Source organism: Hyaena hyaena, unplaced genomic scaffold, assembly GCF_003009895.1.
Source record: "Hyaena hyaena isolate Hyena2069 unplaced genomic scaffold, ASM300989v1 scaffold_203, whole genome shotgun sequence".
Classification (NCBI taxonomy): domain Eukaryota; kingdom Metazoa; phylum Chordata; class Mammalia; order Carnivora; family Hyaenidae; genus Hyaena; species Hyaena hyaena.
The window spans coordinates 2,003,557-2,031,375 of NW_024080835.1; the positions used below are offsets into that span (position 1 = coordinate 2,003,557).

At 43.8% G+C, this 27,819-nt stretch overlaps 1 protein-coding gene and 1 non-coding gene across 2 annotated transcripts in view; one reads left to right on the plus strand and one right to left on the minus strand.

The window, feature by feature from the left end:
* Window positions 1-813: 813 nt before the first annotated feature.
* LOC120238292 overlaps window positions 814-27,819 on the plus strand; it is a 56,448-nt gene continuing 29,442 nt past the window's right edge. The window contains exons 1-3 of the mRNA XM_039241970.1: window positions 814-831; window positions 18,152-18,212; window positions 19,894-20,287. Coding sequence (XP_039097901.1) covers window positions 814-831; window positions 18,152-18,212; window positions 19,894-20,287 — 473 coding nt within the window. The remainder of the gene's footprint in view (window positions 832-18,151; window positions 18,213-19,893; window positions 20,288-27,819) is intronic.
* On the minus strand, window positions 1,305-1,389 carry TRNAC-ACA. Its single transcript has one exon. It is a non-coding gene; the product is annotated as a tRNA-Cys (tRNA).

Consider the following 27,819-nt stretch of genomic DNA (forward strand, 5'->3'; position numbering starts at 1 on the left):
GAGTCCCAGAAAAAGTTTTGTTCACCCCCTGGTCATTTTAGCCACACATGTGCACATGGCCTTGGGTTCTCAGCTAGGGAACAGGCCAAGACACCCTGGTGCTTTTATCGATCTTCATCCTGATTAATTTGACTGACCATTTCCACCAGCGATATGATGTCATGTTTTTCATTGTCATCTTTGCCTTCCAGTTTTTAAATTTCTTCCAAACTAGGGTAGATGGAGTAGATTTGTTTAGAGCCCTTCAATGTTGGGAATAGCGGGAGTTGCAATCAATCCTCTCAACCTCCCATAGTGGTGGATTAAGATCTGTGTTTCAACCTCATCAGTGTCCTTCATGTTCATTTCATTTGCTAATAACTATTGAAAGACTCTTCTCTGCTGGGACTACTCCCTTGACTATCCTTCCTTTCCCCCATTCCTTTGTGAATGGGTCTAATTTTCTTAGACTACAGATAAGCTGAAAAAACAATTCTGATATGGCTCATTAGACTGTTTCTTGACTTTGCAACAGTATGTTTATATGGGGTGTCTATGCAAAAGGGGCTCCCTTAAATCACAGCATTTGCTCTCACCTGGGTAAAGGGCATATTAAGTTGATGAACATCCTGATCATCATAAAGCTAATTTAGCATGAATTGCATATGCAGCCTATGAACTGCCTCATCTGGGCAGTTCCATCTGACACTTAGAGGTGTGAACCACCAACTTACCTTCTCAGGGTAAACAAACTTTACAGTGGCCTTTATCCCATCTACCAGGCTGGCTGTCTCTTCTGAAACAACCTGCTGTGTGTTTGGATCGCATACCGCCATGTTTGATTATTCAATGGTAAGCTGTGGGTCCTGCATCAACCAAACATGCTCTTGTACTCTGCTGTAACCACAATCAAGAGACTGTTCCTCAGTTAGTCACTCTTACAAACTACTTCAGTAAAAGTTCTTCAAGAAGTGATGATATCAATCTACAAAGCGAGACCACTCCTTCACACTATGACCTCTGGTTTAGTAGTTTCTTGGTTTTACACACTCTGAACATCCCTTTCCCTCCACCATTTGGACTGCTTTCTTGGTTTCCAGAGGTTGTAGGGGCGTAATCTGTTGTTTGAGCATGACTTGTCTCTTTGGTAGTGGCCATAGGCTAGCAACCATAGCTTTTTTTAAAAATTTTTTTCACTTAAAAAAATTTTTTTTATGTCTTATTTATTTCTGAGAGAGAGAGAGCATGAGCAGAGAAGGGTCAGAGAGAGAGGGAGACACAGAATCTGAAACAGGTTCCAGGCTCTGAGTTGGCTGTCAGCACAGAGCCTGGCGTGAGGCTCGAACCCACGAACCGTGAGATCATGACCTGAGCTGTAGTCAGACGCTCAACCAACTGAGCCACCCAGGCACCCCTTCACTTTTTTTTTTTTTTTTTAATTTACTTCCAAGTTAGTTAGCATACAGTGCAATAATGATTTTAGGAGTGGATTCCAGTGATTCATCCCCTGTGTATAACACCCAGTGCTCATCCCAACAAGAGTCTTCCTTAATGTCCTGTACCCATTTAGCCCATCTTCCAGTCCCTCCAGCAACCCTCAGTTTGTTCTCTGTATTTAAGAGTCTCTTATGTTTTGTCCCCCTCCCTGTTTTTATGTTATTTTTGCTTCCCTTTCCTTTATGTTCATTTGCTTTGTATCTTAAATTCCACCTATAAGTAAAGTAATATATTTGTCTTTCTCTGACTGACTTAATTCACTCAGCATAATACCCTCTAGTTTCATCCACATTGTTGCAAATGGCAAGACTTCATTCTTTTGATTGCTGAGTAATACTCCAGTGTGTGTGTGTGTGTGTGTGTGTGTATGTGTGTAGATAGATAGATAGATAGACCACATCTTCTTTATCCATTCATCTGTCAGTGGACATTTGGGCTCTTTCCATACTCTGACTTTTGTTGACAGTGCTGCTATAAACATTGGGGTGCATATGTGCCCCTTCAAAACAGCACTCCTGTATCCCTTGGATAAATACCTAGTAGTGCAGTTGCTAGGTCATAGAGTAGTTCTATTTTTAACTTTTTGAGGAACCTCCATACTGTTTTCCAGAGTGGCTGCACTAGTCTGATTTGAGTATGGCCCAGCACTAGGATTCACCACGATGCTCTCCTTTACTTTCACTTTAGTCATTACAAGTAAAAATAGCAAGGGATAGTATATTAAACTTCTTTCTTGTCACTTTTCTTTCTTTTTCTTTCTTTTTTTTTTTTTTTTCTGTACCCGATGAGCCAGCTCTTTGGGAATTTGGTCTGTCATTTCCAAATTTCGTTGGTAACTTTTACCTCCACTAACTGATGACAGTGTAGCTGCTTATTATATTTCCATTCTGAGAGATGAGACAAAGGGCAGAGAGCTTAGGTAACTTGCCTAAGGTCACACAGCAAAAGAGGAACAGTATTTGAAACCAGGCTTATCTGACTTCAAGGCCTTGTCCTTAACCTTTAGCAAAACTCCCTCCTGTGAAGTAATTCTAAACCTTAAAAGCTAGAAGATTGTATTCCATTGGGCATTTCTTACATTATTCCCTAGGAACTCCCTCTTTCCAACCAATCCCTTCTCCTCTTTTTGCAATGGGCTGTCCCCTCCATCTTGCTCAGCTTCAGAGGTGTGTGGGGAACAGGAACATCCTCTGAACTATCTTTGGGCCCCTTCTGTTTCCACCCCAGGGCCTCTGCTGGGCAGGAAGTGGCAGTTCAAATAGACCAGTGATTTTTAAACTTGGCTGCAGATTGGAATTATTTGCGGAACTTTAAAAAATGTTAATGCCCAGTCCTACCCTAAACAGTCTGATTTAATCGGGTGATTTCTGTCATCATTTATTCAGGCTGCTAAATAGAATGCCATAGCCTGGATGGCTATCTTCTGTTTTTTCTAAAGAACAGAAATTTATTTCTTACTGTTCTGGAGGCTGGGAAGTCCAAGATCAAGACACCAGCAGATTTGGTGTGCGGTGAGGGCCTGCTTCCTGACTTAAAGAGGCTGTGTTTTTGCTGTGTCCTCACATGGTGGAAAGGGAAAAGTAGCTCTCTGGGACCTCTTTCACTAAGGGCCACTAATTCCATTTATGAGGGCTCCAACCTTATGACTTAATCACCTCACAACGAGCCCACTTCCAAATACCATCACACTGGAGACAAGGCTTCAGCATAGGAATTTGGGGGGCATGCAAGCATTCATTCTCTAGCAGTTTTTTATGGGTTGAATGATTGCTCCCAAAAAGGTACGCTTACTTCCCAGAAACTGTGAATGTAACCTCATTTAGAAAAGGGTCTTTGCAGATGTAATTAAGTTAAGGATATTGAGGTGAGGTCATCCTGGATTATCTCAGTTGTCCCTAAAACCAACGATAAGTGCCCTTACAAGAGCCACCAGGGGAGAGACACCTGGAGAAGAGGTGAAGGCTGTGGGAGGGTGGAGTAGGGATCGCACCCCTGCGCCACAATCCGGGGAACGCCTTGAGGCACCAGAAGGGGGAAGGGACCAGGAAGAATTCTCCTCTAGCGCCTTCAGAGGAAGCACAGCCATGCTGATACTTCCATTTCAAACCTCTAGCCTCCAGAAATGTGAGAGAATAAAATTCTGTTGTGTCAGCCATCCTGCTTGTGGTAATTTGTCAGTCACAGGAAACTAACACAGGCAGGTGTGGCCTGGGCATTGTGTGTTTTTAAGAGTTCCCTCGGTGATTCTGACGGGCAGCCAGGGCTGCGAACTACGGGAATAGGGTGTTTCACAAGCGTCTCTCCTGGCAGTTTTCTTCAGCTTGGGGCTCAAATGCTTTCGGCAATATTAGGATGTCTTCTTAATTACCTTTTTATTATCTTTTAGCAAAGTAAATATTTGATGCACTGTGAGAGCAGCCAGGGTATATGGGATTTACAGTAAGGAAATAAAAAGCTTTACGTACAGATATTTTGGTATCTCTTTTTTAAAAAAATTATTTATTTATTTTGAGGGAGAGAGAGAGAGAGGGAGCAGGATGAACACATAAAGAGAGAATCCCAAGCAAGTTCCACACTGCTAGTGGCTCGAACGCCACCAGGCGCCCCAGTATCTTCTTCTTCTTCTTCTTTTTTTTTTTTTTTTTTACAGTTTATTTATTTTGATGGAGAGAGCAAGTGTGCACAGTGGGGGAGAGGCAGAGAGAGAGAGGGAAAGAAAGAGTCCCAAGCAGGCTCAGTGGGTCAGCACAGAGCCCCACGCAGGGCTCCATCTCACAAATTGTGAGATCATGACCTGAGATGAAATCAAGAGTTGGATGCTTAACTGACTGAGCCACCCAGGTGCCCCTGGTATTTGCATCTGCAGTACCCCCCTATGCCCAGAATGTTTTCCTCTGGGGCTGTTTGGGCCGTATCTGCAGTGTTTGTTACTTCTTTGTTGGGTTTAGGAGTTATCCTGCCCCTTTTCTCTCCTGCCTTCCTCACCTCTGCCTGCTGCCTGTCTCTGGGCAGTTGATTCTAGGGCTCCTCAGCACCTCTGGCCTGAGGAAGGAGAAAGGACAAGTGCCAGGTGCACACCTGCAGCTTCTCTGCGGGGCTGAGGAAATGTATGGGCCCGGAGGAAATGGCCACTGTGAGGTTTCTGGTGTTTTGCCCTGTCACCACATCGCTGGACAGGGAAATACTGTTTCTGATATACATTCACCTTTTGATATAAAACTTTTGATATAAATCTTGAGAAAGAAGACGTTGGGGAATGATAGGGGTACTTATATTCAAGTACAGAGACGTGGTTACTCTTTTAAGGGGGTGGTGAATAATTGAACTGACAGTTTGAGAGCTTCCAGAGGGTTGGGATTCAATACAAGTTTAATAGTCTCAGAAGCCTATGATTTCTCCACCATACCCTGCCTCTTAAAAAAAAAATATATGTAAGTGTAAAAATATATATACTGATACTGACGTATTTATACATATGTACTCATGCATGTATATGTATTTATATGTATATAAATACATTCCACAATGTGGATGACCCTTAAAAACATTATGTAAACTGGGGCGCCTGGGTGGCTTAGTCGGTTAAGCGTCCGACTCTCCGACTTTCGCTTAGGTCATGATCTCGCGGTTCGTGGGTTCGAGCCCCGCGTCGGGCTCTGTGCTGACTGCCAGCTCAGAGCCTGGAGCCTGGTTCAGTCTGTGACTCCCTCTCTCTCTGACCCTCCCCTGCTCACGCTGTCTCTCTCTCCTAGAAATAAAAAAATAAATAAATAAATAAATAAAAAATAAAAACATTATGTAAACTGAAAGAAGCCAGACACAAAAGAATACATGATGGATGATTCTATTTATATATAATGTCCAAAAAAGGCAAACCTGTAAAGATAGAAAATAGACTGGTGGTTGCCTGGAGTTGGAGGTGAGAATGGGTACTAACTGTGGTTGGAGAAGAGGAATCTTCTTGGGGTGTTGGCAATGTTCTAATGGATGAAAACATGATTTTGCACAACCTGGTAAGTTTACTAAAGATCATGGAATTGTACACTTAAAATTATGTTACAGTATATAAATTATAGCTCCCTAAACTTCTCTAAATACATAAACATATGCATACACATACACATATACATATACATATAATATATCTAATTTAACCCTGTTACTATCCGAGTGCATGTTAAATTGTGTAATCTTTAGTATAACATGCTCATGGCAAGGCCTCATTTTCTCTGAAGGGATTGGGCACCATGCATCTGCCTAATCCTGTGAGGTCAAGAGGACAGAACCTGCTAGAGTAATCCCAGGCCCAGGGGGGTTTTTTCACTAGGTCTTCAGGTTAGTCCAGGTTCTTTGTCCTGCCAGATAGTTTGGAAAAGTGGCCCTGGTTTTCTCTCCTTTCAGCACCATGCTAGGATATATACAACAGTTTTATTATAGTTATCCACAAGCAAATCATTAAAGTCATATTACTACTGTAGATTCCATTAGGGTCTTGGTTTTACTTCCCATATCAGTCAGGATGAAGTGGGCTAAGCTGCAGTAACAAAAGACATCCAAATCACAATGGCTTACAAGAACAATGGTTTTTTTAAAATTATTATTTTTTTATGTTTATGTATTTTAGAGAGACAGAGCACAGGTAGGGAAGGGGCAGAGAGAGGGAGACAAAGAATCTGAAGCAGGCTCCAGGCTCTGAGCTGTCAGCACAGAGCCCGATGTGGGGCTTGAACCCATGAATCGTGAGATCATTACCTAAGTCAAAGTCAGGCGCTTAACCGACTGAGCCACCCAAGTACCCCAAGAACAATAGTTTATCACACACAGTACATGACTTTGAGAGTTGGTGGGAGGCTTTGCTCCATGTCATTCTTAGGGACTCAGGTTCACAAAGTTTCCACCATCTAAGACATTGCCAGTGAGGAAGGAAAGATGGAGAATTACACATATTGGTTCTTAAGTGCTTCTACCCAGGAGTCACAAGCGTCTTTTCCAAAGTCACATGACATCACTTAACTTCAAAAGAGCAGAGAAGTGTAAACCTCCCTCCTGCTGGGAAATAGAAGGGAACAGGAAGCAGGTGGTCAATAATAATGCTTGTCACACCCACTTTCACCAGAAGAGGCATCACAGTGTTGAGGACTCACAAGCTGCCATCTGCTGGATGAGGGTGACCATCTGTCCTGTTTTGCTTACAGGGTTTCCTCATGTTGAGGCACATTTAGTGCTAAAACAGAGAGAGTTTCACGCCAGTTGAGATAGTTGGTCAGTCTAGTCTGGTTTTGCCTTGGGTTGCACGTTATGGACATGGAGGATGGGGGATCTCTGTGCCTGTGAATACTCCTTTCAGAAAATCTGAAAGCTCTAGTCCAGGTCCTGGAGTAACCTGGCAAAGCCTTTTGAGCCTTTTTATTAAAAATTGGGGTTACAATAGAGACTGCTTTAAAAGTTCTCACTGGTCCTGGGCCTTAAGAGAGAATCTGAGTACTTGTCTCCCCTGGCAGGGTCTGGAACTTCCTTCGCTCACTCCAAAGCCAGCACTGAGTTGGTCTCTCATCCTGAGGGAGTTACCTACAGTTGATGAAGCTTGAGACTTAGAGCCGTTCACTTACATGGGGCCCTTCATGTGTTTGCATGCTCAATGTGTTTTTGTAAAATTTCTGAAGTAAGATATGTTTGTATTCTTTTTTCTGAGAGAGGGCTTCCCAAATTATATACTCTTCAGCCCTCACAAAACCTAGATTGATTCCAGATTGCACCAGAACAGGTCCACTATATTCCTCATGACTCAGAGTGCCAACGGGCATGACTTGGGGCACCTGGATAGCTCACTCGGTTAAGCGTCCAACTTCGGCTCAGGTCATGATCTTGTGGTTTGTGAATTCAAGCCCCACATCGGGCTCCGTGCTGATGGTATGGAGCCTGCTAGGGATTCTCTCTCTCTCTCTCTCTCTCTCTCTCTCTCTGCTCTTCTCACTCTCTGTCTCTCTCTCAAAAATAAATAAAAATTAAAAAAAAAAAGAGTAAGACTTTCCTCAGGAAAACCTTCCCCACCTTTCTGTGTTTCCTTTTCTCCCTATTATGCATTTTCAGAGAACCATGGACCTCCTATTCATAATACTGGAGTTGCAATTTTAACATTGGTTTGTGCAATTATGTGATTAAAGTCTATCTCCGCTAAGTGATTGCCCACTCCAGGAAGGCAGGGCCCACTTGTCACTGTATCTCCGGCACCTGCCAGGGTGTTTGGCACATAGTCAATAAATGTTTCATAAAAATAGTGTCATAACACTGTGTATACTGCATGCATAATATTTATTTTAGTTAAGTTTCTTTTGAAGAATTTGTTGTACCCTTACACATAATTGGAGATGAACCCAAGGTTTGTAAAACTGAGGCTGAGTGTCATTGCTCCAGGCTACTCTCTAGATACTGTATCTAGATGTATCTAGATAATGCAGGTTAACACACATGCAACACTAGTGTGATCACCATTTCTACTGGGGGAAATTAAACCTCAGTTGCCCAAGAATCTGAAACTATATCATTTTAATATTCCACATAGCTCTCAGAATTCCTTGAAATATGGGTAGGAGAAAGCTCAACAATAATACAAAACCTAGCAAAATAATCCTTGTTGTAAGTGGACACTATAATTCAAGTTTTAGAGCCATTATACACTTTTCTTCATTGTAGCTCCAATCTAGTACTTCAATTATACAATCTTTTTCAGTAGTAGTAGTAGTTAACATGTATTGAGCACTTAATTTGTGCCAGGCCCTGAGCTAGTTACTTTACATACACTAGCTAAATCCTAACAATATGCTTATGATACTACTATCCTAACTTTACAAAGAACAAAACCGAGGCTCAGAGGGGATAAGTAACTTGTCCAAGGTCACAGAATGCTTAAGCTCAAGGAGGAAAAGACTACTGGTTATCCTAATATTCATTCTTTCTTTACTAGTAAAATCTCTAAATTTTAGTAGAACACAGAGCTGCCCAGTATAAAGCCCGAATTCTCTAGTTCCCTTGGATCTAGACACAAGACTAAGTTCTGACCAATGGCATGGGGCAGAAGTCATTCATGAAAGGAAGGGGCCTATGCTTTCATTCTTTCTTCCTTCCCCACTGGATGGAAAGTAGACTTGGTGGTAGAACTGGGAAAAACTATCTTGATGGTTACTGCCAATCTAAATCACTGGATTTGAAGCCAAATCTGTCTGATGCTAGAGCCTATACTAAGTTAGGCTTTCCAACATCTTTCAAAGGCAACTGTGTTTATGAGAATTTAGCAGAACTCATAGGCCACCTGGGAAGCAAAAAGGCTTTGGCAATGAACCTACATGGAGATGGATGTAGACTCCCATACTTACTTATCTGTAAAATGGGAATGATGACAGCAGCTACCTCACAGGGCAGATGCAAGGTCTAAGCAAGACAATACATGTGAAAGAGCCTAACTCACACACAATTGCCTATAAAAAGGCAGTAAAAATTAGCGATTATTATTATTATTATCCAACCCTACAATCAACTGTATAATGTTGATAACATCGTTGATAGTACCAAAGATGGTTTGAGATAATATATTAAAAATGTTTAGTGTAGTCATGGGACACCTGGATGGCTTAGTGGGTAGAACATGTGACTCTTGATCTTGGGGCTGTGAGTTTGAGCCCTACATTGGGGGCAGACATTACTTAATAAATAAAAGTTTTGGGGTCACATGGGTGACTCATTCGGTTAAGCATCTGACTTTGGCTCAGGTCATGATCTCACGGTTTGTGGGTTTGAGCCCCAAGTTGGGTTGGGTTGTGTTGACAGCTCTGAATCTGGAGTCTGCTTCAGATTCTGTGTCTCCTTCTCTCTCTGCCACTCCCTCGCTTGTGCTCTTCTCTTTCTCTCAAAAATAAACATTAAAAATTCTTTTTAAAAATTTAAAAAGTTTTAAAAAAATTATTCTGAAAAATGCTTAGCATAGTCTTTTGCATAGAGTAGGCACATCACAATGGCAATTATTACCAACACACACATATTCAGAATAGCAAAGAACCTTGCTCTTCCCAAAAAAGGCAAATAAATGAATATGAATAAAGTTATTTCAGTTTAGATTGGGATAGTGATAGTATTGATTATCATGTATTTGCACAGCAGGGACTTTATAATAGTAAAAAAGTGTAATAATCTTTTCTCCACAGCTGTAGGTGAAAGCTTACTTCCTTGGGCAGGCTTTGTCAAAGATCTTTGACCTTGAGGCCTCACCGATTAACAACCCTGTTGAAAACCGTCTTTCCCTTGGTGTAACATCAATGACAAAGAAAGAATGGAGTTAGTGGAATTCATAACAGACAATGAGGGAGACACAGGGTATGACCTACTGTTAAGAGAGATAAAAGTAAAGTATTGTGTCTTTCTAGAGAAAAAATAGAAAAGACTCATTATTTGAGAAACTCAAAACTAACATTGATTTGGCGAACAGAAGACTTAAAATGTGGTCTAATCTTTGTCCTGGTCCTTTAGCTAGCTGCCTCTGTACCTTCTAGAATTGGACACAGGTTCTTGCAGAAGAATTTATAAAGTATGAGGACAAAGAACAAATAATTGAATTGGTAGTCATGTTAGTTCTTCAAAAATAGTTCAAAAGAAACATTAATATTTTGGGGCGCCTGGGTGGCTTAGTCGGTTGGGCGTCCGACTTTCGCTTGGGTCGTGATCTCGCGGTTCGTGGGTTCTAGCCCCGCATCAGGCTCTGTGCTGACTGCCGGCTCAGAGCCTGGAGCCTGTTTCGGTCTGTGACTCCCTCTCTCTCTGACCCTCCCCTGCTCATGCTGTCTCTCTCTCTATCTCCTAGAAATAAATAAAACATTTAAAAAAAAAAAAAAAAAGAAAAAGAAACATTAATATTTTTCTCAGTTACTTTTCTGCAGCTGACTCTAAACAATGAAACGATTTTAGCTTTGTCTGTTCTTCCATCTGGGCTCCTGTGGTATTTTTTATGGCTCATGAATATTCCTGGTAATAGTTTTAGCATACTACAGGGTGAGAAGGGGGATTCTGGGACCAGCAGAATCATGGTGGGTGATTCAATTCACTTAGAAGTATGTTTGTGGAGCGATACTGGAGAGAAGAGGAACACGTTTAACTGGAATAACACATTGAACTTTCAATCTACTTTCACATGCATGAATTCATTTGACTCTGGTTACAGGTTACGGTACTCGAAGCTTGAAGGTCTTTGCTTTGTGGTCTTAGCACTTACATTTTGTGTCTCTCTTTTCCAAGCTATTAAATGGAGATAATACTATTTTCCTTCCCGGTAAACAGAGCTGTTTTGTGGCTCAAATGCAAACATATGTGTAGACATGCTTTGTAAACTGTAAAGCTCTGTGTAAATAGAAACCATCATACTAAAATAATATAAAAGAGAAGGGAACAGAGGCTGTGAGATGTTCCTGGACTTGCTAACAGTGACCGCGCAGGTAATGGCAGAGCTGGGCTCCACCATTTCTCCAAAGAAAAACGTAGGCAGTGGCCATCTGTCATTCTTTATGGCCACCAGGCAACTGAACTTCCTGGCTTGTGCTTTGACGACTCCCTCCCCTTCAGAGGCACCATCCCTCTGAGGTCATTACTTAAACTGACAATGCCACTCCCTTTCCTGGCCTCCCCTAAGCTGGGCCCTAGGAACCTTCTGCCTCTGCCTCGTGCCTGGGCTTGGAAGCCAGGGAGAAAGGGGCTGGGCCCACATGGGCTCCAATGGTGACTGAAGCCTGAGGCCCAGTGGTAGCTGTCCAGGCTGCGGTCCTCACTGGGCCCCTCTGTGGAGTGATTTGGGGGTGTTGTTCCAGATAGCAATACCCCCAATCTGGCCCTCCTGGAGAGTCTTTAAAGCAGTGCTTCTCAAAACTGTGCAGTGTTGACAAATCCCAGGAGGTTGTGTGAAAATGTAGATGGGGACTCAGTAGGTCTGGGTGGGCCTGGGATTCTGCATTTCGAATAAGTTTCCAGGTGATGCTGCTGCTGCTGCTGGCCTGTGGATCCCACTTTTGTGGCAAGGCTGTGCTAAATTTGTTTTCAGCTCAAACTAACACCCTGACCTATACTGACAGATTCTGTATCTGTCAGTATAGGTCAAAAAACAAAAATGGAGAGGCAGAGTTTATACATAAAATGATACTGAAACACATTAAAAGGAAAATTTCCAATTTTTCTGGAATTACAAAAAAACCCCACGTGATATTTAATTTTAGAAATTAAGGTGAGTTATAAACTCAAAATGGATGAAAGACCTAAATGTAAGACAGGAAGTCATCAAAATCCTAGAGGAGAAAGTAGGCTAGAACCTCTTTGACCTCAGCCACAGCAACTTCTTACTCAGCACATCTCTAGAGGCAAGGGAAATGAAAGCAAAAATGAACTATTGGGACCTCATCAAGATAAAAAGCTTCTGCACAGCAAAGGAAACAATCAACAAAACTAAAAGGCAACCAACGGAATGTGAGAAGATATTCGCAAATGATATATCAGATAAAGGCTTAGTATCTAAAATCTATAAAGAATTTATCAAACTCAACACCCAAGAAACAAATAACCCAATGAAGAAATGGGCAGAAGACATGAATAGATACTTTTCCAAAGAAGATATCCAGATAACTAACAGACACATGAAAAAATCCTCAACATCACTCATCATCAAGGAAATACAAATCAAAACCGCAATGAGATACCACCTCATACCAGTCAGAATGGCTAAAATTAACAACTCAGGCAACAACAGATATTGGCGAGGATGTAGATAAAGAAGAACACTTTTGCCCTGCTGGTGGGAATGGAAACTGATGTAACCACCCTGGATAACAGCATGGAAGTTCCTCAAAAAATTAAAAATGGAACCCACCCTATGACCCAGCAATTGCACTATTAGGCATTTATCCAAAGGTTACAGGTGTGCTGTTTCAAAGGGACACATGCACCCCAATGTTTATAGTGGCGCTATCAATAAGAGCCAAATTATGGAAAGAGCCCAAATGTCCATCGACAGATGAATGGATAAAGAAGATGTGGTATCTATACTTATCTGTATATCTATCTGTATATCTATCGATCTATCATCTATCTATCTATCTATCTATCTATCTATATGTATCTGAGCATTACTTGGCAATCAAAAAAAACCATGAAAACTTGCCATTTGCAACAATGTAGATGGAACTAGAGTAAATTATACTAAGTGAAATTATCCTATCAGAAAAAGACAAATATCATATGACTTCACTCATATGTGGAATTTAAGATACAAAACAGATGAACCTAAGGAAAGGGAAGCAAAAATAATATAAAAACAGGGAGGGGGACAAAACATAAGAGACTCTTAAATGCAGACAACAAACTGAGGGATGCTGGAGGGATTGTGAGTAGACAAGGGCTAAATGGACAAGGGGCATTAAGGAGGACACTTTTTGGGATGACCACTCGGTGTTATATGTAGGGGATGAATCACTGGAATCTACTCCTGCAATCATTATTCTACTATATGCTACCTAACTTGGATGTAAATTAAAAAAAAAAAAAAGAAGCTCAAAGTCAGTGATAGAGTGACAAAAGCTTGTCTGTACCTCTTAAAAGATATCCACAAGTACACAGTGGACCAAGTGTGCAATCTCCCTGGGCATATCAGAGAGTCATATTTTCCTTACTTTGAAATCTGAACTGGTTATTCTAAAAGGGAAATCATTGCTGAGTGAGGGAGAAGCTAATACAAAGTTGTGAAAGTGTAAAAAAAAAAAAAGAGACATTAAGGTGAGTTAAAATAGTGTTGAGCAATGTTTTATTGTTCTGTAACAGCCCTAGAATTAATTGGCGGCACAGTGATGTACCTATCATAAAACTAGATCTGGAAATCACTGTTTGAGTAGTTATATCTTCAGATGCATGACTAGAATGGGGATGTAAGGGGAAGAATGGAGGGAAGAATGGTAACTTTCTAGCTGAAGTTACTTTCCTTAAATCCCTTCTCACACACTTTCTGTCTCTAAGTAAATGAAGCAAAGAGATAAAGTCTACAGGGATAAAGGCAGAAACAGAATAGTTCTCCCCCAAATATAATAACATGTATTGACAACAGAAGCCTAAAGACTAGGGTCTGAGTCAGCTCGGGCCGCCATAATAAAATACCACAGTCTTGGTGGCTTAAACAGCAGACATTATTTCTCACAGTTCTGGAGGCTGGGAAAGTCCAAGGTGCTGGCAGATTCGGGTTTGGGTGAGAGCTCTCTTCCTGGTTTGCAGAAAGTCATTTTTGCTATTTCCTTACAAAATGTGAAGGAAGCTCAGGTGTGTTCCTCTTCTTCATTTGTTTTTAATTTTTTTTTAAATCTTTACTCATTTTAGAGAGAGACAGACACAGAGACAGAGTGAGAGGGGGAAGAGCAAGGGGGGGGGGAGACACAGAATCTGAAGCAGGCTCCAGGCTCCACGCCATCAGTAGAGAGCCCAACACGGAGCTTAAACTCACAGACTGTGAGATTATGACCTGAGCGGAAGTCGGACGCTCAACCAACTGAGCCACCAGATGCCCCTGGTGCCTTCCTCTTCTTATGAGGACACTTCTCTCATTTTGGGGATCCTACCATCACGACCTCATGTAAACCTAATTACCTCCTAAAGACCCTACATTTATTATCACCACCTCAGGGGCTAGGATTTCTACATACGAATTTTGTGTGTGGACAGGGGATATAAATGTGAAGTCTATTACAACTAAATAAAGATTCTTCTAGGTAAATGATTTAACTTGAATGCTGGAAGTCTGTCAGTTCTGGGCAAAGGTCCCTGTTGTCAGTGTGGTATGTTTCACTGGAACAAACATGTACCATGGTGAGCTCGGACTGATGGCAGAGCAGAGGGCAACAGTCTTCTCTGTGGAACCTAGAGGACGGCATGTTTTGTCATGTGGAAGAAAGATGCATAGCAAGCCCTAAGATGCCATAAGAGGCACCTTCAGCAAAAAAACTGGATGCCCACATTCTAGAAAACAAAACTGTGAGTTCCAAGGTAGCTCAGAACACAAGAGAATGTATCAATGGCCTTCAGAAAGAAAACCAAGAGTTGTCTGAATACATAACTGAAGACTTCCACTGGGTAATGTCAGCAGCCAAAGATCTTCTTCATGCTGATATCTTGGCTGCATCTGCTTTTCCAGGCCTGATATAGAAGACAAGAGTCTATGACACAGAGAAGCCAGACATGGAGAGAAAACTGAGTAGTCTTTGCCATATTTACATCAGGAAATGCTTGGTCTTCTCCTTTTTTTTTTTTTTTTTAAAAATGTTTTTTATTTATTTCTAGGAGAGAGAGAAAGAGAGACAGTGTGAGCAGGGGAGGGTCAGAGACAGAGGGAGACACAGACTCTGAAACAGGCTCCAGGCTCCGAGCTGGCAGTCAGCACAGAGCCCGACGCGGGGCTCGAACCCACGAACCGCGAGATCATGACCCAAGCGAAAGTCGGACGCTTAACCGACTAAGCCACCCAGGTGCCCCTGCTTGGTCTTCTCCTATTCACAGCTTCAATAAGTGATTCTCACTCTGATATTACAATATTTAAGGAATTCTCCTAGATGTCTTCAGGAAATCCTCTCTCTTTAAATCTCTCTTCACTAACACTCCATTTTCCAAAAATTAAGATAAATAAACTTACTGTTTAATCTAAAAGCTTGTGTGACTCACATACCAGTTTCATATAGTATCTTCATTATCCAAATGAGATAAACAAAATTTTATATTCAAATAGTGCTAAATATATGTCACAGAATTTGTTCTTAAGACAAAAGACCTTTGATATATACTGGAGAGTATATCTCAAAACAAACAGAAAAACAGTGCACATATCACACAGTTTTTGAGACAAACATGTAAAAATGATATTTTCTATAATATATATGAAGATTTGGGGAAAATTATCTGAAATGAACACTGCCAGCTGGGCTGAGTACTTACTTGGGGAAAGGATTGAACAACCTCCATAAAACACAAAAAAATCCAAGCACGTGCTTTCATAACAGGGGTTCCCAAGAACAAGCCCCATTTGGACCTCAGAGAGAGAAGACACACCTGTGTTGGGAAAAAGAATAAACAAATATATTTACATAAAAGGGGATAGAAAAGTAATCACTTCATCCCATTGCTGTTCTCTCCCATTCAAATGATGCCTTGGTCTTCACTTCCTCAGGCAAAGAGAAACCAAAACTAGAGCAAATTGAAGTAAATGCAGGCGATTTAGTTCTTAGCCAGGGCTTCCTAATCATTTGCAGGACTCAGGGCTACAGTACAAATGAATGTCAATATGTAATATGTCCAAATATTTAAAAGGTGTAAATCAAGTTAGCACACTGTTAAATGAAATATATTCCATCTTCCTGACTTGACAGATATTCCTGTAAAATGACATGGAAGGTCAGGTCAAGTTGGCCTTCTCAGAGTCTGACACCAGTGTGAGGCAGCATTAGGAGAGCTGGCTCAGGGCCCCTAGACCACCCTCTTCGTTTTCCACTGCTTGCTTTGTCCTCATGCCGAGGGGCTTTGTACACACATGTGGACCACTCAGCTCCCATGTGAATCACCCAAGCTCCACCCATATCCCTTTAAGCAGCTGTCTTTGGTGTCTCCTTGTCCTGGTGTGTGTGTTCTGGTGGTATGTTCCACCCATAGAAAGTTGGATCTGGGGAAAAGGCCTATGCAGGGCCTAGACGTGGCTCAAGGCCATTTGGACAGGGAACTCAGGGCTCTCATCCTCTGAGTTTGATCTACAAGTTGGGGTGGGGGAGGAACAGTCTCCAGAAGGGCATATCCCTTGGCCTCACTGACTCCTCCTCCTGTGGGAGGTACAAATAGAGGAGGGCCATGGTAGCTCCCAGGCCTGGCACTGGCCTCAGGTCAGTACTATTCTTTGCTTGGGGGACTCCTGGGCTCAGGTTCTGAAGTTAAGGGATTTCAGGGGTCATTTTGACTACATTATACATAGAACCAAAGTCAGTGAATTAGCCTCGTATTCCTCACTTTGTACAAAACATGGATAGTTATAAATATGAACAGCATACCCAGCATCAAGACTTTTTTTCTCTAGTCAGTCAGAGAAAGACAGATATCATATGTTTTCACTCATATGTGGAACTTGAGAAACTTAACAGAAGAACAGGGGGGAAGGGAAGGGGAAAAAATAGTTTCAAACAGAGAGGGAGGCAAACCATAAGAGACTCTTAAATACAGAGAACAAACTGACGGTTGATGGGGGGAGGGAAAGTGGGGGAGAGAGGAAAATGGGCATTGAGGAGGGCACTTGTTGGGATAAGTATTGGGTGTTGTATGTATCTACCCTCCAAACCAAGAGCACACTGTATACACTGTATGTTAGCCAATTTGACAATAAATTATAATAATAATAATTAAAAAAAGACTTTCTCCTCTGTGAGAGATCCCTAGGGATGAAACCAGACTCCCCTCTTTCATCTCAACGTCTTATTTCACTGGAACAGCAGGCAGAATTGTTCTCTGTTCCTCTTTGGCAGACCAAGTACGGTTGAATTTACTCAAGTTGAAGTGCAGATGATGTGATTCCACTGCATTAACCACAGGGTTTCCTGTTTGCATATGTTATTGTTGCATAAATTCCCTCAACATTTATCAGCTTAAAACAACAAACACTTATTATTTTATAGTTTGTGTGGGTCAGGAATCTGGAAATGGTTTAGTAGTCATGAAAAGACTCAACTGGGGTGAAGGATTCACTTCCAAGCTCACTCACATGGTTGTTTTCAGGCTCTAGTGCCTTACAGGCTTGGATCAAGAGTTTCAGTTCTGTGGGCACCTGGATGGTTCAGTTGGTTTAAGTGTCCAACTTTGACTCAGGTCATGATCTCATGGTTCATGGGGTAGAGCCCTACATCCAGCTCTCAGCTGACAGTGCAGGGTCTGTTTTGGATTCCCTGTCTCCATCTCTCTTTGTACTTCCCCTGCTGTCTCTCAAAAATAAATGAACGTTAAAAAAAGAAAAAAGAGTTTTAGTTGTCTGGGCCTTAGTTGCTTATCATATCATGTGGGCCTCCTGGAAACCAACGAAGGAGAATTTCAGGAAGGGGAAAATGGTCAAGTGAGTCAATGGCATATGGAAAAGGGCACTTCAGATCTAGCAGCTGCAAGGTAACCGGTGACCTTAGCAAGAGTAGGGAGTGGGTCAAAAATGTTGTTACAATTGGTTGAGAAGTGAATGGGAAGAAGGGAAAAAGAGAGAGGGCCAGGAGATCCCAAACCAGGGTCAACAGGGTGCTGCGTTAGGCCACCTGGGGAGCCTATAAAAAAAATACACCAATTTCTTACAGTTAATTATAATGTATTATATGCTTGAAAATTGCTAAAAGTAGATCTTAAAATGTCTGTCACAAGAAAAAAATGTCTAACTATGTGTGTGGTGATGGATGTTAACTAGGCTTATCGTGGTGGCCATTTCACAATATATACAAATATTGAATCATTATGTTGTATACCTGAAATCAATACAATGTTATATGTCAATTATATCTCAATAAAAAACCAGTTCCTGGATATCCCCTCCTCTCTTGGGGGGGAGGGGCAAGGAAGCTGAGGTTGAGAAAAATTAAATAACTTGCTCAAATTCCCATAGCTAGAAGATGGCAGAGCTGGGGTTAGAGCTCAGGCATACCTGGAAGCCAAAGTTTGTGCAGGTAAGCAACACACTAGCTTGGCTTCCCACAAGCCCATGTGAACATGAATCAGCTCTCCACTAACAGCTGGCAGCCCTGTATTAGTTCCACTTATATGATTTATAAGAACCCCAGTTAGCTTATATGTAAAGAGGGTGTAATATTTACCTTGTGCTGTTATTGCGATGATTAAATAAGATGATTTATTTTACCACCCTTTTGCCAAAGACCACTTAGAATACACCTATAGTTATACAAGCTGGATTTATTACTCATTGCAGTGAGGGAAATGCATGCCATGGGAAACCTTAGAGGTGTCTCAGTGAGAGGGTATTAGAAAATATTATTAGAGGATTTGGGCTTTTATTAACTGACTTGGGGGCACACTTAAGAAAGCAGAGGTAGTTCTATGAATGTGTATCTTCATAAATGTTATCCATAGAGAGGGCAGACTAGAGTGAGGCTAAGACTGTGACTGGCCAAGAAGCAGCAGTCATTTTCTTTAGCCAGAATAACTATATGTTTGGTATTTTGTGGCTTGGACAATGTTCACATTTTGTCTGTGTTCAGACCTGATTATATAGTGGTCTTTCTTGTTCTTTTCTTGATCTATAATGGTCACAGAGAGGCCTTATGTGATGTTGATGTTCTCTGAAATTGTTTATGTTCAACAAAGAGAACACCAAGGCCCAGTAGCAGTGACAAGTCAATTCTTTCTTAGAATATGAAGTATCCACTACGGTGTTGGATTCATGGGTGCGCCACCTGTAAGGGCTAGGACGTTCATTGTACTCACCCACACTGCCAGCACAGGACCTTTGAGTCACAGTGAGGCAGGTGGAGGGGCTGAGACTTTTGGAGGAATCTAAAAGACAGATGTCTCTTCAAGCAATGAGCTTGAAACTCTGCAATTAGTCATTTCCCCCAGCTTTAAGCATTACATGAGGCCATTTCCATGAGGTCAGGGGTATTTCAGTCTGTAGAGACTTCCAGAAACAGCAAAGAGAAGGCTGCAAATTAGAAGACGGATCCTGGATTCTGCCTTTGCCTCCTTTCTGCGATAACGATGTAGTGAGCACTACATTGAGCCAGACTTGGGCTAGAGGCTGTGACACCCACCACTTCTCGGAAGACAGACCAGCAAGCATGCTGAAAAATGGAACGAAAAAGAACAGTGGGCGGTGAGGGCCACCAACAGTCTAAACAGTGGTTCCCACGCTTTCCTGAGTTTTGCAATCAGGTGGCAACTTTTAACTGTTGGTGCCTGGGTCCCACTTCATTGAATTAATTGGTGCGGCATTCTACTTGGGGCATAGCGATTTTTAAAAAAACTCCCTTGGTGACTTTGGTGACAATGCATTGTAAAGTTTGGGAACCACTGATATAATCCATCCATTTTCACGGTTTGGGGCCGGGGGGGCGGATCATGCAGCTGTTTAATCGGTTGAAACCTGTGGTACCTCACTCCAGGTACTTGTATTTTAGATACAAAACTTGACCTAGAATTTCGGGGTGGGGGGTAGGTTATACATCTTAAGAAGCAAATCTGGGAACAACTTGGGCGGGTATCTCGTGGTCCTCAGTGAACATCCCCAGGTACAGGAGTGGCTAACCCTAATCATGGTGCCATGAGCTCTCTGACCCCTCCAGAAAGAATGGTACTTGTCCTCCCTCACAGAAGCCTCGACTTAGTCTCATCAAGCCGAGTTCCCTCAGGGTACGGGCGCCAACAAGCAGCAAAAGCTGGGAGAATATGCGCACGTGTGCGAGTGTGCACGCTGGTGTGCGCGCGCGGGGCCGCTGGCGAGCGTGCGTTTCCGTTACCGGAGCCCCGGCAGCCTCGTCCTGCGGCTGCCGCTGCGGAGGCGCGCCCGCCACCCCCTCCCAGTCAGTCCCCTCCCCCGGCGGCTCTCGCTCGCCCTCTTCCCTCCCCCCGCAGCGTCGGCAGCCTCCGAGCGTGCCGGGCAGCCCTCAGCACGCGAGCCCCTCCTGCAGCCGCCCCGGCTGGCACTGAGCGCGGAGCCAGGGGCGCGCGTGGCGCCCCCTCCGAGCTGCAGAGCGACGATGAGCCGCGGCGTGGAGGTCGTGGAGAGCAGGTAAGCGCATCTGCGGGGTTCGGGGGATTCGGAAGGAGAAAGGGCAGAGTGGGATGGGGGCCGGCTGGGCCCAACAACGACGCGTTGCAACAGAGGCTTTGCCCTCTTGAGCACCCCCACCCCTTCCCGGGGCTCTGCTCTTGCCCTTGCGCGGGCGGAGGCGAGGGTTCCGCTCGCGTCCAGGCACCTTCCTTCCCCCCCCTCACCCCCCCCCCCCGCTCTGGCCACACAAACAAAGCGCGCATTTCGTTGGCGCCGCCTGCCTCGCGCGGGCAGAGCATGCGGAGCCAATGCGCCCCCCATGCTCTACCCCGACCCTCTCTCCCTGGCGGGGGTCTGGGTGCGGCGCACCTGCGTAGGGCAGGCGGCGCCGGGATCGCGCGCAGGTGCCCGCGCGCGAGGCGGCGCGCAGCTCCCGAGGCCCCGCGCTCCAGGCCGGGAGGCGGGGCCTCCAGGCGGCGCGGCGGCTCCCTGCTGCCGCGTCTCCCTCGGCTCCTGCTACCCGGCGCTGCGGCGTTGGCAGGTGGGCCCGATTTATTCACATCCTCCTGGAGGAGGCGGCTGCGGGAGGCATGCGGGGTGCGGAGGAAGGCAGGTGGCGCTGCAGCGCCCCCTTGCTCCAGGCGGGTGGACTCGCGCCCTTCCCGCCTCCGCGGTTGACTCTCCGCCCCCGGTTGGGTTTCTGCTGTCCTCATCTGCCCCCAGCTCCAGGGCTTCCTCTCTGGAGCCCTTGCACCCTCTGCACCTGGAGGCGGACTTGGGAGGTCGCTCTAGGCGGGTGCCCGGGGTTTTGCCGAGCACTGTAGGCGCTTGGGCTCCCTAGCTTTCAAATGGTTTGAATCGAGGGCAGGATTAGTTCCCTTAATGCTCCCCTTGCCTTTGTATGGAGGCCCAACCCCCCCCCCCCACCCCCCAGCAGGCAGCCTCTCATGCCCAGTGCTGCACTAACACAATGCCTCATGCACAGAAGGCTCAAATCAACACACGCGTGAAGGATTTCTGCTATTATTGTAAAGGTAGCCAATGCCTCTGTCACCAGGGTCCCACAGACCTTTAAAAGCAGCTGCTTTTGGGGCGCCTGGGTGGCTCAGTCGGTTAAGCTTCCGACTTCCACTCGGGTCATGATCTCAGGGTTCGTGGGTTCGAGCCCCTCATCGGGTTCTGTGCTGACCGCTAGCTCAGAGCCTGGAGCCTGTTTCAGATTCTGTGTCTCCCTCTCTCTCTGACCCTCCCCTGCTCCCGCTGTGTGTCTCTCTCTCAGAAATAAGTAAAAACATTAAAAAAAAGAGAGAGAAAACATTACTATATAAAAGCAGCTGCTTTTTACGTGGGAATGTATATTGAGAGGTAGTTTTGGGACGCTCTAACGGTATTGTGGTCGTGTTCTCCAGAGTTACTGTCATCTGCCAAAGGAGGCTTTTAGCATTGGATGTAGCGTTTCAGCAAGACATGTGATGGGTGGTTTGTGAAATATATCCTTTAGGTAATCCTCTCAATTGCAATTAAGTGCGTGCAGGAAGTCACCCCAAGCAGTGCAGAAACGCTTAGCAAAGATTCAGACAGCAGAAAATTTTCTTTTAGGACAGTCACTGCTGTAAAACACAGTTTCTGCAGGAACAGCTAGAGCAAGGAGAGACTGCCAAGGTTTAAAGTGTCCACGACTTCAGTTTTTCATGGCTCATTAAACATTAGGCCCAGTTTCTCATAGTGAGGAGGGAGGTTTGTTTTTCTGCCATTGCCCTTTCTTTAAAACACTGTTGCAATCAGGAAGGCAGCCTAGAAAAGTCTGTGTGTAGATAGGTTTTACTATTTGATTTCTTGACTTTATACTCATGAATAAAACCAGAGTGGGACACAGACTGAATCCACATTGAACATCAAAAACACTTCTTTAGAGGGTTTCACCCAATAGCAAGTCTTGGGAATGATTGTTAAAGAGAACTTTGAATTAAATTATGGCTAAAAGTAAAGTCCCCGCCCCCCCCCCCAAAAAAAACAATAAAGAGAGGAAGTGAATTGAAATATAGTATGTGAAATTAACACAGTTATTTACACAAACAGCTAACTGAACTTCTCTGCTGGCCACCCAGAAATACCAGCCCTTCCTGGCATTTCTGTAAGATATGGACCCTCCCCATCTCTTTCCATGAAAACCTGTTCGTTCACGATCTCTGATCTTTCTGGCCTCTTCAGGGAGATTGTTGCTAATGTGTCATGTTTTAGTATGGCAACAAAGTCTGTATAATTCTGCATCAGAAAAGGATGAGGTGCAGTTCTCTCTGTAAACTGTAATGCACCCTACAGATGATGGCTTCTGTTACTTGTGTGTTTTAGAAGCTACACAGGATTCCGTTCTCACATTTTTGGCAATGTATGCTGTTTTAGAATTTTTACTGAGGAGTAGAAAGTCTCTATGTCTACCATCTTCTTTCATTTATTCATCAGTGCAAATTACATGCCAAACCATGTGTCGGATGCTGGGGTTGTGGAATCCTTGGCTACACACACACCCTAACTCACACCCTTTTTGTTTTTTCAGTTCCCAGACTTGTAAATAAATTATGGCAGAGCAGTGCAATAACTCCATTAATCCAGGTGTATATCAGATGTTGGCTCAGGGAGGGGAACAGAGAAGTGGTTTCTCTCCAGGGCTGACTCATGGGAATTCCCCTACTGCATACATCGTCAGCTCAAGCAAGCTCTCCTTCTTGTCCACCAGGGGCACTTAGGGTTTCTTTCTCTTCTCTCCTGTCTTCTCACTGTTAGAAATGTTCTAGCTTGGTTCCAGCCCTTTTCTCTCCTGGTCCCACTTCCCTTTGGAGTATTGTGCAAAGCTGTCACTGATAGTTACAAAAAGGAAGAAGGGAATAAACCTCGAAACTGTTCTCCCCAATTCCTGCAACCCCACAGTTGCCTTTTAGGCCATATCCCCGATAAAGTTAGCCTCTTTACCTTGCTCTCCCAGCAGCCAGGGTCATTCTCCATTCACAACTGTGGCCTGTAAGGCTGAAGTTCTAAAAATTTTTCCTTTCCCAAAATGGTGAAAATCCTGTGTGTGTTTGTGTACACAATCACACAGAAAACACAAGCATCTTGAGAGCACATCACAAAGCAAACGCATCTATGTAAACACCACCCAAGTCAAGAACTAAAACATGGCACCCCAGAAGCCCCTCTCACACTCCAGTTCCTCACAGTCCGATTTCTCCTCCCCAGAGGAAGAGATTAATTTTGCTTGTTTGTCAACTTTATAAACATCGAATCATACAGCATATAATCTTCATGCCTGGCTTATTTCGTGCGACACCACGTTTATGACAGTGATCCACACTGGTGTGTGTAAGTAGTTCCTTTTCATTGTTTTCAGGATTCCATTAGACGATTATATCGCGGTTTATTGGTCCATTCTACTCTGGATGAGCATGGTAGTTTCCAGTTGTTGCCTACTACAAAAATGTGCAATGAACCCTTTAGCCTTTTGTTACCCAAAGGCCTACCAGTTTCACCATTATTTTTTCCTATTGGAGTAACCTAAAAAGGGATGGGGATAGGTGAAGGAACCAGCTGGGCGAGCCTGCCCTGTGGATTTTTCATCTGTGCCAGCTAAGTACCTTTGGAGGGACAGAAGACTGTGTTGTCGTTCGGTGACCTGAACAGAGAAGAAACAAAACCGTGGGATGGCTTCTTTCGTGAGTGAGCTGATTGGAAGTGGTGATCTTTGGGAAAGAAGAAAGAGACGAGACTAGGTCATGATGGAAAACCGCTTTGGTTCGGGAAGTATCCCCAAGGGGATGGACAGCTGGTGGCTCAGGGTACCCTCATCTCTCCTGCCCTCCTCTTCCCACCTTCCCTTTGTTGAGTCTCTGATCTACCCCAGGGCTGGTCCTGGAGGGCTTGGCTCAGAGGAAGTCTTTCTGTCCAGGCTTGTCTGGAGGGGACCGTTGGCTTCCAGAGCTCAGTTCTGAATGAAGGCTGGTTTCCTGGAGTGTGCTTTTAGGATAAGCAGCCCCCTGGGAGGTTTTTGTCATCTAGTACTATAAGGCCTTGGGTGGGGGCTGGTTCTTGTGGCCTGGGGGACTGAGGTTTTCTTGAGAGAAATGGTTAGGCTTCTGGGCTCAATACAAGCAGTGTGTGAACCTGGAAATTGTCAGGGGGGTCAGTCCTGACAAATTTAGGCAAGTCCCCATGTGAGACACTGAGGACGGCGGGTTTGGGGACCCTGCACTAGTGATTTCCTCCTCTGCTTTCAAGTTTTAAATCTTCCCAAGGTGGAAATGCAGAGACTACTCAGCAGACTGAATAATTACACTTTGTGTCCTGGCGGTTGCCATCAGTTTGGTTACAGAGTTAGGAATTCTCCACCTCCCTGACCTCCCTCATCTTCTGCTTCTCTCTCCCTGACCATACTTGCTCTCCCCCTGTTCTGGACCTTGATCAACTCTTTCCTGTCTCAGACAGGAGCTGCCCCCATTACTCCCAATTCTTCCCTCTTGTCCATTTCTGTTTGTCCTTTGTGGCTCAGCTGACATGTCACTTCCCCAGGGAGTCCTCCTCAATTCCTCCATCTTAGAGGAGCTGTCCTGTCATTCTTTCAAAGCGCTTCTTGTCTCAGATGCAGGGGGTCAGGCTTCCCCATCAGGCTGATGGGTGTTGTTGCTTTGTTCACTCGTATCTGGCACATACTCCACATGTGTTAGCTGAATGAGTGAATTGATGAGAAAACCAGAAGACTCGAGACAAGTTGGAAGATTGTCTCTGCTTATAACTTGTTGTGTGATCTTGGTTATTCATCCACTTACCCTCTCCCAGATTCCCATCTCCTCTTGTAAAAATGATGCATTGGATTGGAAGATCTTGCAGGTTCCTTTCATTTTCAACTTTTTCTGAGCCTGACAACTAGAGGGTTCTGTTTGTGGGGAGGCAGCACCCTTTGAAAATGCAAGATGGCCTTAGTATCACGATTTAATTGGCTGTTTTGTTAGTCACATGCCTGTGATCTTAGCATAAGAGCTCGTTTCTTCCTGGTTCCTCATAGTCTGCTCTGGGCTAACCTATAGTTTATGTTTGTTTTTATTTTGCTCTTCTGGCATATACATATGTATTTGTTTCTGATCTGAGAGATCAGAAACATGTCTCCATGGAGACAAAGTTCATGTGTCTTGTGTTACTTTTATATCCCCCCTGCCTAGGACAGCACCTGTGTTATGGTAAATAGGTGTTTGTTAATTTGAGTTGATGAAAAAGAGATCTGTGTTATAGAGAACATTGCTTGCATTGGGGTTATTCCCTGGGAAATACAGTTACTTCATGACTAACTCTAGTTTGTAGCTAACATAAACTCTTTTCCACTTTCCTTAACCCATTTACTTACAGGTTTTACTTTGCTTTTTATGGTCCGTTTTCTAGAAGGTTGATAGGGGCTAACAGGAGTAAGATACTGGATGGTTTCATTCTGGTGAAAAGTTAGTTAGAGGAGGATTTGGGGCTTAGTATGGATTTAATTATACTAAAAAACCCTGTTCCTGTATTTGAAAATTACCTTCACAGGCAGTAGGAACCTTAGTAGGCAGAAAGATTGGTGCTCTGTCATCTGCTTGGCAGAATTTTTAGCTTTTGGTTGTAAAAATGTACTGATAAAAGCTTGGGGTCTGTAATCAGATGGACCAGGATTCTTGGATAAGTTACCCAAGGTCTTTGGGCGTTATTTCCTCAACTGTGAAATGCGGATAATGCTAGTCCAGTGTCCAGCACTTAAAAGATTGTTGTAATGATTAAATGAGCTCTAATTGACGCATGCCAAGTCTTTGGCTGAATTTCCAGCACACAGTAAACATCTAATAAATATAAGCCACTATCATATTAAAGTTTTATTTTTATTTTAAGGATTGTTAAAAAAAAGTTTAAGTGGAGAATTATTACTTCTTGAGCCAGGTTTGGGTGAAATCATTCTGATCCTGATATCAACCTGTCCAGGCTGCACAGAGTCAAGCCAGGTGCTGAGGTGGGAGAAGGGGCTTCCTTAGAGGTTGGGATTCTTGAATTCTGGTCCCACCTCACTCTTCACCAGCTGGTGCCTGCTTGGCCAAGTGACTCAACACTTCTGAGCGGCAGTGCCCTCAGCCGCAGGTGGAGATGGCAGTACTGGCCCTGCTTCTTGCTTCCTGGCAGGGTTGGGTGAAGAGCTGGTGCTTTCTGGTGGGTTTGAAAGCACTTTGGAACTTTTAAGGTACTGCACCTATGTGAGAATTGGGTGTAGCTCTCAGGTTTCATTTCATAGAAGCTATAACTTAATTCCAACAATATTGCACATATTTTACTATTTTATTTTATTTTTAAAGATTTATTTTTGAGAGGGCACAAGCGGGGGAGGGGCAGAGAGTGAGGGAGACAGAAGATCTGAAGTGGGCTCTATGCTGATAGCAGCAAGCCCGATGTGGGGCTTGAACTTGAACTTATGAAATGTGAGACAGGACCCGAACCAAAGTTGAACTCTTGACTGACTGAGCCACGCAGGTGCCCACGCATATTTTAATATTGTCCACATTTTCCAACAAACATGCCATAAATGCCCTCATTGACTATCAGCCCTTTGAGGTTGTAAGCCTGTTCTTTCAGTCCCATAGCAGCTCAGGGATTTTACTGTGCCAGGATGCAGGGTGTTTTTGTTTGTTTCCCCCTTCCCGTAAGGGCAAGGGGCTGTACTAATCCTGGGAAGCTCACAGGTATGAGACAGCATTTATATTTGATGTTGGTGTTGGAAGGAAATTATGCCTAATAATAATGACTGAGTCCAGATCAAAATCTAAGGAGTTTTAAGTGGTAAGTAAATGTCTGTGCCCCTTTCCAACTTATCTTCAGTCCCTGAGTTACACTGAGAACATTTGGAATGGGCGCTCTCTCTCGATGGCTGTTGTGGTTTTACGTTAGAGTGGTGCACATGGCACAGAAGAGTGTGGGGACCTAGCATTCTTGTAGTGGCAAGGAGCCCTGTGGGTCCCCTGGGGTCTGCCTCCTCCACGTGGCTGGAATGGGCAGGTGGGCTGCCTCGTGGGCAGGTTCCTCCTCCTCGGGTCTAAGTCCTTCCCCCTTAGCTGCCTGGTGTCCGGTGTTTCTGGCCACTAATCTCATCGCAGACACCACTCAACTCTCATCTACTTAGGAGAAAATAAAGGGTTTTATACAGAGGCTTTCTGGGTTTTAGCTAAAGTTCTAATATCTAAGCAGATGTATATATGTCTGGAAAGAGAGATAAGCAGCTATACAAAGGGGAAAATGAAAGCACTAGTTAAGAGGAAAATACAGTTTTGTTGACACAGAAGTGGGTTTTAACCAGGCATATTTTGTGCAATAAGAATGGCTAACTTTTAATCCACGTTCTCATAAGTTTCAAATTAAAAAGCATAGCGACTGCATTATAAGAGACATGAGTCTAGAGGGAAAAAAGATGTAATGGTTGGCTTGTTCTTTTACACATCTCATTAAAAACCATATTTTAGCCATTCTTAGTTTCTTGAAGCATTTCCCAATTACAG